A 15144-nucleotide genomic window follows, 5' to 3' on the forward strand; every position below is an offset into this window, starting at 1 on the left:
TGTTGTGCTCGCTGATCTACAGCCGCGGCCCATGCAGGTAAGAGCGGTGGGGCCGACGTGATTTCGACAGACGATGACAAGAGACAATTAAATAAATAAATAATTTTCCCTCGTTATTGTCCATCGAAATCCCCCCCACCCAGCACTACCGCCACCGCTCTTACCTGCACGGGCCGCGGCTGGTGGTCTACTTTCATTCTAGACCGTCACGGAAACCAGTCATGCTTCTGGGGCAGTGTGTCCCGTTTTAAAAAAATATCTATTTTAGAGCTGGGTGTCTAAAATTCAGCCGCGGGCCGTGGAGGGAGTTACGGTGGGGCAGGGAGGCGGGGAGAGGGAGGGGCGGGGTGGAGGGTGCTAAAAGCAGGCATATGGATCATTGCAGGTAGGTACACAATTTAATTAATAAAACGAAATTCGTAGCGCGCACAGCATTGCTTTTTGCAATGCAGTGCGCGCTACGAATTTCGTTTTATTAATTAAATTGTGTACCTACCTGCAATGATCCATATGCCTGCTTTTAGCACCCTCCACCCCGCCCCTCCCCCTCCCCGCCTCCCTGCCCCACCGTAACTCCCTCCGCGGCCCGCGGCTGCTAAAATTGATATATTGAAAACACCACACATTTTATTAAACATATCTGTCCGCTTGGGTAACATAGCTTTAAAACATTGCAAAAGCGAATAGCTCTGGCTAAACCACTTATAAGGTCCCAAAGGCGATACCTATTAGGCTATGCCAGTGCTTGCATTGTTTTGAGAATCAGGCCACCCTATTATTATCCATCGTTCGCACCTAAGATGCTGATGGTCGTCTTGCTGCGAGAGTTATTTAACGTGAGAGCGGTCTAGTGTTTTGGTTCTTCGAAAGGGACGCTTCTTCTAGCTATCGGTTCTCTAGGGCTGGGCTCCCTAATTATAGGTAGAGAAGTAGGACAAACTCCGGAAACGCCTGTGTTTTTCTAGTAAAGCTCAGGGGCCGTAAGTTTGTGGTTATAATCAAGAGAATATTTGTGATGTCAAAAAGTCAAAATAACTATGGGTAATATACATGTAGTTAGGTTAAGCCAATGCTCGACCTCCCTAGCCACGTTTTTTTCTTAAATATGTTTAAGCTTTTCTATAGCATTATGCTACCAGCTGGCGTCTGACTAAATGCGGCTAAATTAGAAATAATTGAGGTGAACGCAGTTAGCCGTCTATGTCCTTGTATCCGACAGCCTTGTTTCAATATGGCGGCGTCTATGTTGAAATGGGTTAGTCCGTCGTCGGTTTTGTGCCGCTCTGCCGCTAGGTGGGGGCTGATCGCACAGACGCTGCAGCCAGAGCCGGTTGCAGGGAGTTCGTCTCCGTCTGTCTGCCGTTTAGTGTCCGGGCCTGTTTGTAGCGCCCGGTTCTCCTCCTGCCCACACCGGTGCCTCACTGCTTTAGGATGGGGCTGCTCTCCCGGCTCTTGGGCTGGCTGCGCTCGCTCTTCTGGCGGGAGGAGATGGAGCTGACTCTGGTCGGGCTGCAGTACAGCGGCAAGACCAGCCTGGTGAACATCTTAGCGGTGAGTGCTGGAGTTGATGGGAAAGGGAGATATAATTTTTTTTTTTGGGGAAGAGGCAGGTGACAGCGATGGGTGGAGGCTGGAAAGGAGCAAGTGGAGGCGTATACGGTGCTTTTTTTTGTTGTTGCAGATTTTATATAGCTTAAGCAGGTGGAGACTGGAGTGCTGCAGTAAACAACCAAAACTTATTTTATGTTGGTTAAGAGTAGTGTTTACATACGTGACACTGTTTCTACTTGGCGTTTATCTAACCAGCGAGTGCGTTCTGGGGGGTGTAGTCATGATTTAGTTTAGTTGGAGCAGCTCTCATGGAAACAATTATATGCCTAAGGAAAACGCTATTGGAAAACGTGTGTCCTTGGCGACTGCCATCTGGTAACCTCAGGGAAGAGTGGCTCATCAGTGCCCGTTCTCTCTATGTTCTTTCTTTGCTTTTTTAGTATTTGGAATCGATGACACGATGAGCCATTCAACCCTGACATCGGGCAAGGTGATCTCACTGTGCATATAGAGCCTGACCCCGGATGTAGAAATAGTGGAAGCAGCCAGCCAAGAACACAATGTTAATATTGGTTGAGGCAGATTGTATTCAGCTCCAAAACATAAATAAACGGATTAGGGATCCGGGGGAAGGACAGCCAACATCATGACAATGTTTGTTTTTTGTTTGGGGGAGGGGGGGGTTGTACGGGGCTATTGCACTGTTATGTGGACCACAAGGTCCAACACGGCAGTAGAAGAACAGCCAGTCTGTCCAGTGTTGTGCCAGACGTTTTGGTGCCTCCCTATAGAGAATGCACAGTGCAACAACAACTAGACAGCCTCCTGTAAACACACGGACTCATAGAGGAAGGAAGATGAAATGGTATAGAAATCCAGAGCCACGTCAAATTTACTGTTGTACAATTGAAGGCAAATACTTTAATCCAAAAGTAGGCAGTGTGTAGTTCACTACATCTGGGATGCACTTAACCATTGCCAATAGGGAGGTTTGTTAAGTTAGCGGAAGCAGATGTATTGGCATTCATGGCCAGAATTCTTAGTCATTTGTTGCAATTGCATACTGGGCAGATGGCAGCAGAACAGGCATGACCCAGCCAACTACAGAAGAGAAGAGCACGTCAAACAAGAGCTGAGGTCCTCAGTAGTCGAGTATGTCTAATAAAAAGTGGGATGTTTAGAGTCTGAAACAAAGTGGGGGCTGCTGAAGGACAGGAACTGTGGTTTTTAGGAGAAGATCGCATCAGCGAAGAACTGGGGTCATTTGTAGCAGAGTTGCATCCGACCAAAACTAGTGTCTGGTGGAGAATAGTACCACGATAAATAACAGAGGCTTGTACATAACAGTGCATCTGAAAACAAAAGCTGGGGGCTGATTGGGAGGGGGGTCATACCAAATACTCACTGTGGGCTTAGAACCCACCTGTCACTCCCCATTGGTTGGCTTTAGGTCACTATCATTTGCTTGCTGGGTATTCAGCGTCTTGCCTTCCTACTTTTGTGTTTCTGCCTCACCTGGAGCATTGCCTCTTTACCATCCTTTTGATTGGCTGACCTCTATCCTTATCTGCTTACGTTTAGGGAACAACTTTTTCGTTTTTATTAAGCACTCCATGAGCGTGCATGTGTTTCCGTCTCTCTCCCACCAAATGCTTGCCCTGTGCTCTGTGTAGCTCTTTCCATCATGTGCTCCCTTTACCTTTTCTCCCCCATTCCCCACCTAGCCTTATTTTAGGTCTAACTTTTGCTGTCTCTCCAGACTTATTTTTCCTATACAAAAAAACAAAAATCATAAATATGTATATGTACGTAGAAGGGCTTCTGGCAAGCAATCTTCATCTATTCTCTGTTAACTTCTCCTTCACATTTTGACTCTGTCCACCACAGCATATAGCATGGGGCAGTGGGTAAGCCCATGTCACCCATTGGCTGTCCTCATTGTGAGTGACAGCATTTTTGCCTACGCAATTTCAAGTGCCGGCAAAAACCTTGTACTTTTAAATGTTTTAATATTTAAGCACACATTTCTCATTTGGTTTACCTGTGCACCAGGAAGTCGGCAACATGGTTCTGAACCTCATGCAGCATTACGTAGTGGAGAAGAAAATGGCACCAGAACTCTTATTTAAGTACTTAATTGCTCTCAATCCAAGTTGGTTGCTGTAATCTTGGTCATTCTGATATAAGACCATTATGCATATAAAAGCTTTCTTTTTATATCCATGAATGATTGTGTGCAACTTGTTGCACAAACTTCGTTCAAATAATAAATAAATGTATACGTTTGAAAATCACCACTAATAGTCAGTCAGACTCTGGGAGTCATCACTCCTTGGATGGAGTGCTTCTTCATCATTGCTGACCCATGGTCCTCTGAAGTACTTTTAAATGCTCTCAAGTAAGCATGGATGTTTTACTCTTGCATCATTGGTACCATTTTATGATTATGTTTTAAAATGTAGTGCTTCATTCTGATATTGCTGCTACTTTAGGAACTTTCTGATCATTGATAAGTTGCGCTTTAGTCTGCCTTCTATTTCCTATGGTGCCTGATGCGATAACAGCGCGAGGCGTCAACACCAAAATTCACATAGACGTAAGCTGCAGGCATTGTAAGAAGACCCTGCTCTTTTGCGCCCCTTTGTTGGGTATCAAAAAAGATCACTTAACTTCCAGAACACCGTACTTAAGTGAAAACCTTCGTGTGTGCTGTTAAACATTTTGCCTCATCACCTTGTTTTTGTTGTTCTCACCATGAAAGGCAGGTACAGAGTTGTGCATGCGATAGATGTCTATGTATTCTGTATGATGGCTCCAGCTTCCCTTTCGAGGAGGCCTTTTTAAACAGGTGATTTCAATAATGCTTTTGTACCTGACGCGGACAGGCCACTGCAATAATGGCTCTGGTAGCAAGAGAATGACCATTTCTGCTCAGCTGATATGTGCAGTAAAACAACAGTAGTACCCTTTCTAGATTGAAGTTTGCATTGCAATTTATCCCAAATAATTTACATGGATTTACTAACGTATATATGTTGCTTTTTATTAATGTTAATCGGAGGTAACCCGAGTAAGTAATGTACATGCTGCAGAAGTCGTTGTGTACCACATGATCGAAAGCTGACAATATTTAAATACTCCAATTCTGACATCTCTGCCGCCCGTTCAAGATTTGAGAGTGATGGCCTTCGGGATGCTTTTAATGGCATGAAGGAAATGAGGCAAGTGGGGATCCATGTCACATCATACTTTGTTCATGCCACTAAGCGCTTGTGAGAAACTCTTTTCAGATATCCAATCTACTCCCTTTTTTAATGTATTTAAATATATAGTTCCTTACTTGTGTGGTATATTCAAAATATGTTCAGTGAATTTTCATCCAACTAATTTGTATGCCCAGACGTTCTTCTGTCGCTTCTTTGACCACCTCGACCCGCCTGCGTGCCCAGTCTAAATATCGGATTGCCAAAATTCTACAATGACTTTCCCGTTGCATTCTGCATATGGAAATTGAGTGGTCTTTAAGGCGTTCAGAGATTTCAGACTTGCTAGTCCACCTCAATCAAATTTGAATCAAATAGTTGACTTTCCTTTTTAAATGACATTCATCACAAAACTCTTACCTTTCCATGTATCCTTTAGAAGGTCCGGCATCGCCTTAGAAACATCCTTTACCACCTTGTCTCATTCCTAGTCTCATGGTGTCTGAGACTGTTTACCTCACTTGTGGGTTTTTTTTTTGTGAGCTTTTTTTTATGTCAACATGCTGTAGCCTGTCACACAGACTTCACAATATCTTCTGCCTTTCCACTTTGGGAAAGGCAGTGTCTCGGGCTTTTGTTAGCGTCTCTTGCAGGTCTGCTATGTGTTAATTTTCCCGTAATGTGTTCATCTCAGAAACTCTGCATGACAATGCTTTATAATTAAGAGTGAATGACAAGTCATTTGGCTGCTGAACCATGCGGCCTGGCAACTTTTGGTACTTTTATATCTGTATCTTCTCCTTAGACTTGAAATAAACTTTGAAGACATTGCATTATCAACTGGTTCAGGCTTTATAAGTTTGTTGGCTTCAATATCTGAAATTGCATTTTCATTGATAACTGAATCGATCAATTATAAAAACAAATTAACATCTTTGTGCTGTCGCCCCCCAAAAAAACCAGACCGTGTCATATATATATATATATATATATATATATATATATTTTTTTTTTACATTTGTTTGAAGGCTCGGGTGGTCCCATTTGCTGTCCCGCCTGCTGAAATGCACCGTAGCTCAGTGGATTTTTTAATTTACAGTGCCAAGTGGCGTCATTCTGTAGGACTGTATGATAAATGCTCACACATCATCATGCAGGCACCAGTACCATCATGACGAGTATGCGCTCTGAATGCATCACAACACTTTTTGGGGGTGCAAATGCTGCACTACTTCATAAAGAAAGTATTTTGCTTTTAACTTTTGGCTTTGTCACTGCTTGTTATACTCTGTGTTCCATCCCTATTACAAATGGAACTTCTCAGTTGCATAGCTGAGCGTGTATGTCCTCTTTCGACCTTGTCGTTGAGAGCTCTTGCCACTGAGTGAAGTGTCACGCGATGCTAAGATTATACTCAACTGAAAATTTTATGTGTGCTTTTGTGCAATATGACACACTTCCTGTGATCATGGAAGATGTCTAAAATTCTTAGTTCTGGCAGTTTGCATTGTGCAAGGATTGCAGCCAGTTATATTGCTCAACCTCATACATAGTTAGGATTCTGTAGTACTCCCCCTGTAAGAGCATCTTTTCAGGAAATGCTCTCTTGCCCTTGTCTGTTACTTCTCCCTCGTTCTCTTCGATCCTAGCAAGCCTCAACAATGGATAATTTTTTACTGGGAAAGAAGCTGTAATACTGTAAACTCATGCTCAGCATTTGTTGCTGTTCCTAGTAGGGCTAAGAGGGGGTTCAAATTGTTCTCCCTAATTGTTCTTGCTTTGTAGAGTGTCCCCTATTTGATAAATTCATATTAGCCTACGATGTTACGACTCCTGACCTTCCAGATGGGTATGAAGGCACCAACTCCATTTACATTTAATAGGGGAAGGGGTTGGGATTGGTGGTGGTGGGGGAGGCCTGAGGCAGAGGCACAGCGTTTGTTATTGGGTGGAGGCAAAGGACACTTGGATTGGGTGGGAAGTGAATGGCAATGAAGACGTGGTTGAGAGAGTGAATGGGAGAAAACACGTTGGCCAGAGGTGTGATAAGGGGTAGCTGATGGCGTTAGGAGAAATGCAAGACAATGGAGGGTGAATGTTACTAGGAATTTTGAGACCAGTCTGAAAGGAAATATAATTAGCTGGCTGAGAAAGATGGACCAGGGATTGGGCAATTTTTCAATAGGTACCAGAGATTGCAGAAAGGTCATTGTTTTGGGCTTCTGAGAGATTCCCCCCATGTCAAAGTGGCTCACAACAATCCCCCTTCTTAGTTTGCCAGAGGAAAAAAAGACATCGCAACTGAGTCATCAAAACCGTACAATAATCTGTTGAAGTTTTAAAAGATTGTTTTATGTAGTAATACATTACCACTGTTTAAGAGAACTCACAAGTCCGAAAAGTAGGGAAAAAGTTAAGTCTGTTAGTCATAGACATGGCCATTAAAACAAGCATTTACAATGCAACGGTTTCGCCTTTGGAGAAGTTAGAGCTATTGGCATTGTAAATGACAAAATTTGTATTTATGTGTTGGTTTTGAAAACAGATAAATAAATGGCATTGCCATTTACATTGCCAATAGCTTAATCTCTCGCAAATGTGAGAACTATTGTACCCTACGGACGAGCTCAGCAGACAGCAATTACCACCACACACACACACACCCAGAGCCACACACACACACCCAGAGCCAGCCCCACACCCAGAGCCAGCCACACACACCCAGTGCCAGCCACACCCAGAGCCACACACACACACCCAGAGCCCCACACACACACACAACCAGAGCAGTCACATACACACACCCACTGGAGCAGTCACACACACACACACACACTGGAGCAGTCACACACACACACACTGGAGCAGTCACATACACACACACACTGGAGCAGTCACATACACACACACACACACTCTGGAGCAGTCACATACACACACACACACACTCTGGAGCAGTCACATACACACACTCTGGAGCAGTCATATACACACACACCCTGGAACAGTCACACACACCCAGGAGCAGTCACACACACTCTGGAGCAGTCACATGCACGCACACACTGCCCAAAAATGATTGCTGGTGCCCACCGCCACAAATTTTGCACTGGAGAAGATGCTTGGTATTTAGTTATGGCAATTGAAAAGGTACTTTCTTATGTTGGGAAAGCACACATCACTTTTAGAAAATGCTCATTTTCCGTTATGCAACTGGCTAGGTCGCACAGAGACTGCTGTTTGACCTGTATGGAAACCGCTCCATGCATCTCTCTGTAGTTAAGCGCCTGAGCTACATAGATCTATCTATCTAATGACACTCATTTGAGCAGCAAGAAACTCCTTAAGAAGATCTTAAAACTGCTGCAAAACACTAACTTGCTCAACCGGCTGCAGACTGCAGACACTGCTGTCCTAGCGATCGATCAGACAGTCAATTTGTAGTCCTGAGGGACGCTAATAAAAGGAGCTCTCAGTTGCAGAAGTCTGCTCTTGAGTCTGTATTTCTCCTGCTGGAGATTTCTACTAGTACTCACTGCAAGTTTCAGAGGCAAGTCAGCTTCCTAATCATAAATTAATAGTCCACAATAGCTGACTCTGATTACCTCGAGCTGCCGCAGACTGCATTGGGCAAGCCTCAAGAGAGTGAGGCTGAGGCACACATGATAGGTAGTTGTTCTATACAATTAAAAGAGAGTGTGTTATCTTGTGTCATAAAGTCTATTACATGTTTATTTTGTTTTATAATAAAAGTGTACTCCGACATGTTGCTGGTGCTGGATTTAGAGACACGGGTGGAGCACTTTGAATGAACGTAATGCTATTTTGCTCGACTTTCTGGAAAAATCAACACTCATTTCATCATGGCTATTGCCAATTAGGTAGGCTCCGAATGCATTTTGCAGATGCACGTGACGACTGACTCCTGCACCGCCGGAGAGGTCGGCTATGGTGTCCGTTAGTAGCTGCAGCACACTAGGTGCTGCATGCATTTTCTCAAGTCGTTTGTGCGTGCAAGCACATTATATGGGACACTTAAGTTAAGCCTTAGCCCGTCAGCAACTGAATGAAGCCCCTCATTCCAAGGCTAGGCACACTTACTTTTTTGCAGCAGCGACCAGCGAGTGCAGCTGCAATTATTATTTTGTACAACCCAGCTTCCTGGCTTGCCTCTATCTCTGTGCCTTATCTCCGCCGGCCATCAGGCTCGCTTGGGCCGGCTCAGCTAGCTGCACAGTAAGGGGTCCCGGCGGTGTTCTGGGCAGGCGAACTGCGAATGAACCACCATGTGACAGCCACTGCAGTGAGTCCAGACCATGTTCAGTCACGGTCTTGCCTGCCGCCCGATGCATTGGTTCGGTGTCGGTCACGGGATTCATTGCAGTGCGAATTCATTGCAGGTGAGGCAGCAGCCAATAAACTAAATTCAACTACCTCCTGCAGCAAGTAAATGGCCCTTTATTAACTCGTAAGTCATCTCTCCAAATGTACACTTTTTGACAACTCTTAAACATGCTACAAACTCCTCCACTGTCAACTATGGCCTCTGCGAACGGGTACAAAACTTGTGTCTGGTTATCGTCACAGTCACTGACTTTACAAATCTAATGTCTGGCCTGTGCTTGGCTACCTTGTAAACATCTGTTATGGAGGACCTCGCAAGTCTACTGCAACTGGCAAGAACTTGAACGTACGCAGCAGCGTCTCTAGCAGTTCTCAATAATGATGCTCAGTCCTTTAACTACACATGCAAGTGCCAGACATAAACTTGAGCAATAGGTGACTTTGCTGTAATTACCTCTACGGCGCTATATGGCATGCATTGCTTCTTTATGCTATGATTTATGTACCTTCTCTCCGTTTAGAGTGTCGACCTCAGTTTCACTCTGGCTTGGACAGCGTTTACTTCCTGGACAGAAACAGAACAAGTTGCGACCGGGTCCCGGCAGAACACCACGTGACATTCCATTTTGACGATACGGAGTGTTCCCCTCGCCCCCTCCGCTCCACCCTCGTCAGGCTCCTCTCCGGTCTCCCTCCAGGCATGGGAGACCGGCAACACCGGCAAAGGCTTCCCCCAGGCAGGGGGAAGCGGCAAACATCAAGGCTTCCCTTTCCCTCCCCCGGGCTGCGGGTGCGGGACTTCCGGCCGGCCGCGAAGGGATTGGCCGGCCGGCCAGGTACTTCCGGGTCGCCGCGGGCAGCGCGGCGGCCCTCGCTAGGCAGGCAGGCGGGCAGAAATCGCGAGGTGGGCACTCGCTGGGGGCGTGAGAGGACACGGACGGCGGGAGGGGGCGGGAGGGGGCGGGAGAGGACACGAACGGCGGGAGGGGGGCGGGAGAGGACACGGACGGCGGGCGGGGCGGGAACCGTGCACAGGACAGCAAGGGGGGCGGAAAGGCACACGGAGGGGGCGGGAATGGACAGCGCATCTGAATTCACTTTCAGTGAAAGGGGAGGGAACGGGAAAAAACGTAACTCCGCCCTGGGAAAAAATCTCCGGAACGCCCCCGAATCTGGTCCAGCCTTGATGGACAGATCCGGCACTCAATGGCTAGCCTCCATTTATGGAGCTAACCAATGAGAGCCGTGGGACGTTCCAGGAGTCCTTATTGACGACATAGGATTTCACCTGCGCTGAAGAGCTGCGCAGAGCGCAGCCTTCGGCAGGCGAAACCCAAAAATGCGGCAAGGAAGGCCAAATTATGTTGCAGAGTTGACGAAATTATGCAGCCAGGTTGACTAAATTATGCGGCAAGAGAAGGCAAATTATGCAGTGTAACGCAGTACATTTTGCAATAGTAGTTCATTATTTTGTAATTTTTACAGATGGTAACACTGTGCAAATACTTCATCTCATTACTGCTAGTTTAACTACTAAATACAGCTGTAAGCAACTGAAAGATCGCCAGTCAATATTTGCGAAGAACCTTCCACTGTGCTGAAACACATCGCCCCGTTTTAAACTTTTGATCCAATTAAGGTAGAAACATTTCTATTTTGTTAAAGTTTTCAGATTATGCAGGAGATGATTGATTATCTGGCAGATCCATGGTCCTATGGAAAATGCTGCAGCCATGGCATGGCATAATTCCAGTGCTCAGAGTCCCCTTTTGCATTAACGTAAATTGACTGCATGAGCAGATAGTGTTGTATCTTTGTCAGAGCTTAAAAAAACTTGTGCTGAAGTCTACATAGAATAAACATAGTCTCTTTTATTTTATTTGTAACTGACAAATGCGACTTATGTTTCGGAATGCTATTTAGTGTATATACTCTAACCATAGATTCCTCACCTTTTAGAATTTCCCTAGGTGCTCGACTCGATCTGGAAATCCTACAGAAATAGCTCCCCTCTGCCAACATTTATGGCCAGGCTGTTTGGTGTAGTAGTTATAGGTTTTAAGTCCACAAAAATACGCGAATAGCTGGCCCTTTTAGTGTGTGATTGAGCAACATTTCCAGATCCAGCATGGTGCCTGGAATGTTCTCAATGTGAGGAATCTGCAGTTAGGAGTGTCCATCAGAATAAACGTTTATCCTGATACTTCTGTGTTTACAACAACTAGCTGCTCTTTTAAGCAACATTTGGCTTAAACTGCTGGGACAGACTATGTTGAAGAAAGAGTGTATTTCATATGTGGATATAAACAATAGGAAAGCCAGTGCGGTATCCAAGATTTGCATACCCTGCTGTAAGCAAAGCAGGCTATAGGCCCTAGAGGTTGAATTATCCTGCAATTAATTCGCAAAGCGTGGTATTTCAATGCCTGATTGGTACACTGTGCGATGATACTATGAACGGCTAGATCTTTCTTGAGCTGTAGGAAGTGTTTACACGGAAGACGAAGTCTTGACAAAATGGTCTAACCAGGATAGTGATGACATTGCTACAGAAATGCAGTGTCCCTGTGAGAGCTGTGAAGATTGCAACCAGTGGTGATTGGGTGTACATAATTTGTAATACACTGGTAGGGTAATATTTGGTGGGACGATATTTACATGCTTCTCTGGTCTCTTGGGGGTTGCTACACCAGGAACATTGAGATACCAATGTGCTGCATTTTTTTATGTCAGTCGTAAGTACAGCTTGTTTTGAGGATGGTGTTCTCCAGTTTCTCGGCAGAACTCAAATTGTTGAGTCACATAGGGTGCTCGTAGCCGAGGACTTTGCTGCTGGGATTACTCTCGCTGAGGGGGAAAGACTCCAGAGATCAGGAGCCCATCTGTTGCCCACACTTGTGCCTGTTTGCTCCGCCCCCACGCGCCATATAGCAGCTCGCGGCCCCCGCTTCGCAGGAGCCGCTCGTAGCCGCGGACTTTGCTGCTGGGATTACTCGCGCTGAGGGGGAAAGACTCCAGAGACCAGGAGCCCATCTGTTGCCCACACCTGTGCCTGTTTGCTCCGCCCCCATGCGCCATCTAGCGGTTCGCGGGCCCCGCTTTGGGACGCGCGTGGCGGGCCTGTCTGAGCCCGCCCGAGCACGACCAAGGATGGGACGGGCCCCCCCCTTTAACTTTCCCTACAAGCTATAAACCAAGGTCAGTACACTTTTGCTTGAAATCTAGGACTGCTTCTTAGTCGTCAAGCTCTTATTGTGTTACAAGTTACTGGAGCTATTGTTTATAACCGACTAAGAAAATGGCTGCAGCCAGTGTGGGAAAGGGGAGAAAGTCGCTTTCTGGAGGAACTATTGTGGGGAAATTTTACCAATTTTTAATAAGGGCATCATCCGTGCTGCAACGCGAAATCGAAATAACCGAAAATAGGCTATCTATGGAGCCGACTTTCGACAAGCGGTCGTCATTGGGCAGACTGGCCCAGGTGTCACCACCAGTGTCCCAAATAATGGCCCAGCTGTTACCACCAGTGTCCCAAACAACGGTCGATATTATGCCCGTTGGTTCCACTGGCGAAGCTAATCAGTCATTAGACACAGTTGGTAGGTCGCTAAGCCCTTCAGCGACCATGGCTATGGCATTAATTGACCCATGCATTCCCCCGCAAAGCTCGGGAACAACCAGATCGGGACTGCCAATTCGGTCGGCATCTAGTGCCAAATCGGGGACCATTTACCAGGTGCCAGACGTTGCAGCCAAAAGAAAACGTGAAGGAACCACATTAAAGAACAGAAAAGCAAAAATACAGAAATATGGCAACTCAGAGAGTAATGCAATCGTAGTTTATTCGGATTTACTACAGTTAACTGCAAACGGGCCAATGACCACCCAGGCTATTGATGATATGATTTCTCTCGAGAGTAGGGGAGATTTCTGGGTTAAATTGGAACACATTTTTACCAAGACTTGCCTTCCTATCTATGATAGACTGAATTCCATAGAACACAGACTCTCCCATCTTGAATCGTTGTGTACTACAGTACAGGGTGGGGAGGGTACGCGGGTTGTGGATTGTGCTAGTAACGGCCAGGGGCTCTCTAGGCCAATAAATGTAGGTTGTCAGCAGGTAACCCCGTTGGCAACAAATGTCATTATGGATTTGCCAGCCCCAATTGTTCCACTGGACGAACACCCTACCACACTTATTGTTTCTGTTGTACCTAATGTCCCAGCAATAGACACGAATAGGGAGGGTGGGGGGACATGGGGGTTCGAAGTTTTGATCGACCATCAAACATGGTAAATATGGCAAAGACCTCTGATGCATGTAAGATTGTGCTACCTCATTTGTATCTCCCTCCCGAATCTATATCCTACGTAGTAGTTTTAGCAGGGGTCCCTACCTTGCGCCAGGGAAAAACGGAGGCCTATAGTGAGCTTAAAAACAAATGTATTCACTGGCTAAACTATAATAGTCCTCTCCCTAACCAGGGTTCTAGTGAAATTCTTTTTGCTAGACGTGTAGACTGGGTGGGGCCCTGGGCGAAAAATATACAGGGTGACTGTGTGGTAATTAATTTCAGGAATAGCTGGGCTGTTAAGCATATCTGCGACTGGGAGGCAGCCAGCCCAGAAACTCAAAAAAAATCCTTTCCCCTAACCTACTTCTACTCTGTTGCGTCTAGTAACTTCTATTCTGATTCCAATAGGAGAAGGCAGGTTTGGGGGGATAAGGAAAGTCGGGGTGGTAATTTCTTCCCAGGCAACGCCAACTGGAAGGGCCATCAAAATTGTTCCCCGGCACTTGCCATGTTTCACCACAATAACAGATTTAGTGCCCTGGATTTAATAGATTGACGGTCGAGGTGTAGATTGCCCTCATCCACCAAAGTTGATAACAAGAGCCTTCTAGAGGTTAGGGATGGCTTTGCAGAGATGAAGCACAATATTCTCCAATACGGATTTCTGGGGGGTGAGGGTACTCCTGTGGCAGAAAGGGGTACTAGCAGGGGGAGTATTTCCAGTGGGTGTTGTGGGCCCCCACCCACAGTAACAAAGGGGATGGGAAGGAGTCCTGGAAAGGGAGGAGGCAGAGCACCTAGGGAGAGGGGGGGCCAGTTGTGGGATGGGGGGGGGAACACACACAAAAGGCTGACCTACTACTTGGGTCAACCAGCTGTAGTACTAACAGGAGGGTTACGGTAGGGGAGGTAATTGGCAACATCAACATTCTTTCCTGGAATGTGGCGGGGATAAAAAACAAACTAATATGCCCAGACTGGGTTCTGTTCATAGACAAACATGACATTTGCCTCATGCAGGAGACGTGGGCCTTGGAAAACAATCAGCTGAGTGGCTTTGCTACCTTTAATATACTAGCCACAACGCGGGGTAGGGGCAGACAATCAGGTGGGTTAAGCATCTGGGTGGGTACGGACCTGGGAGCTAAAGCAGAACAGCTGTCAACAAACTCACTTGATATACAATGTGTTCTCCTAACCCTTCCAGCTAAAAAACACATTGCCCTAATTAATATTTACTCCAGGCCAACGCAGAGTGGGCAAGAGTCTAGTGTTATTGAACAATTGAGAGAATATATACTGACTCTCGAACCAGAGTACATTTTAATAATAGGGGGCGATTTCAATTGCCAGTTTGAGCCCCTTAGTAATATGAATCTAGATGACCCAGACACTGAGAATCAGTACTGGAACATCCCGGAACCCCATATCTCACCAGTTAAAGCATACACGCCGTTGGTTTTACAAATTAACTCATTCACTCTTTCCTTATCCCTGAGGTCTTTCAATGGGGGACTAAAATCGGACAGACCTGGCCTATCGACATTTAACAGAGAAGGGCAAACATCGACCATAGATTATATCATGATTGAATCTAGATCTTGGAATAGGGTTCTGGATTTTCGGATCCAACAGCGGAAAGACAGTGACCACAACGCTCTGGTAATGACACTTAAGCCAGGGAGCTGGGGTTTGTCAAATTACCAAATAGAGCCCAACCCTGCTCAACAACCTCTTGTGCAACACAA

The 15144-nt window shown here is 45.9% G+C and overlaps 1 protein-coding gene across 1 annotated transcript in view; it reads left to right on the forward strand.

Annotated features, from left to right (window-relative positions):
* The first annotated feature begins 1263 nt into the window (after nt 1-1263).
* ARL8B (ARF like GTPase 8B) overlaps nt 1264-15144 on the forward strand; it is a 145221-nt gene continuing 131340 nt past the window's right edge. The window contains exon 1 of the mRNA XM_078661664.1: nt 1264-1551. Within this exon, the coding sequence (XP_078517790.1) occupies nt 1432-1551 (120 nt within the window). The 5' untranslated portion in view covers nt 1264-1431. The remainder of the gene's footprint in view (nt 1552-15144) is intronic.

The sequence above is a fragment of the Lissotriton helveticus genome, chromosome 9 (genome assembly GCF_964261635.1).
Source record: "Lissotriton helveticus chromosome 9, aLisHel1.1, whole genome shotgun sequence".
Classification (NCBI taxonomy): domain Eukaryota; kingdom Metazoa; phylum Chordata; class Amphibia; order Caudata; family Salamandridae; genus Lissotriton; species Lissotriton helveticus.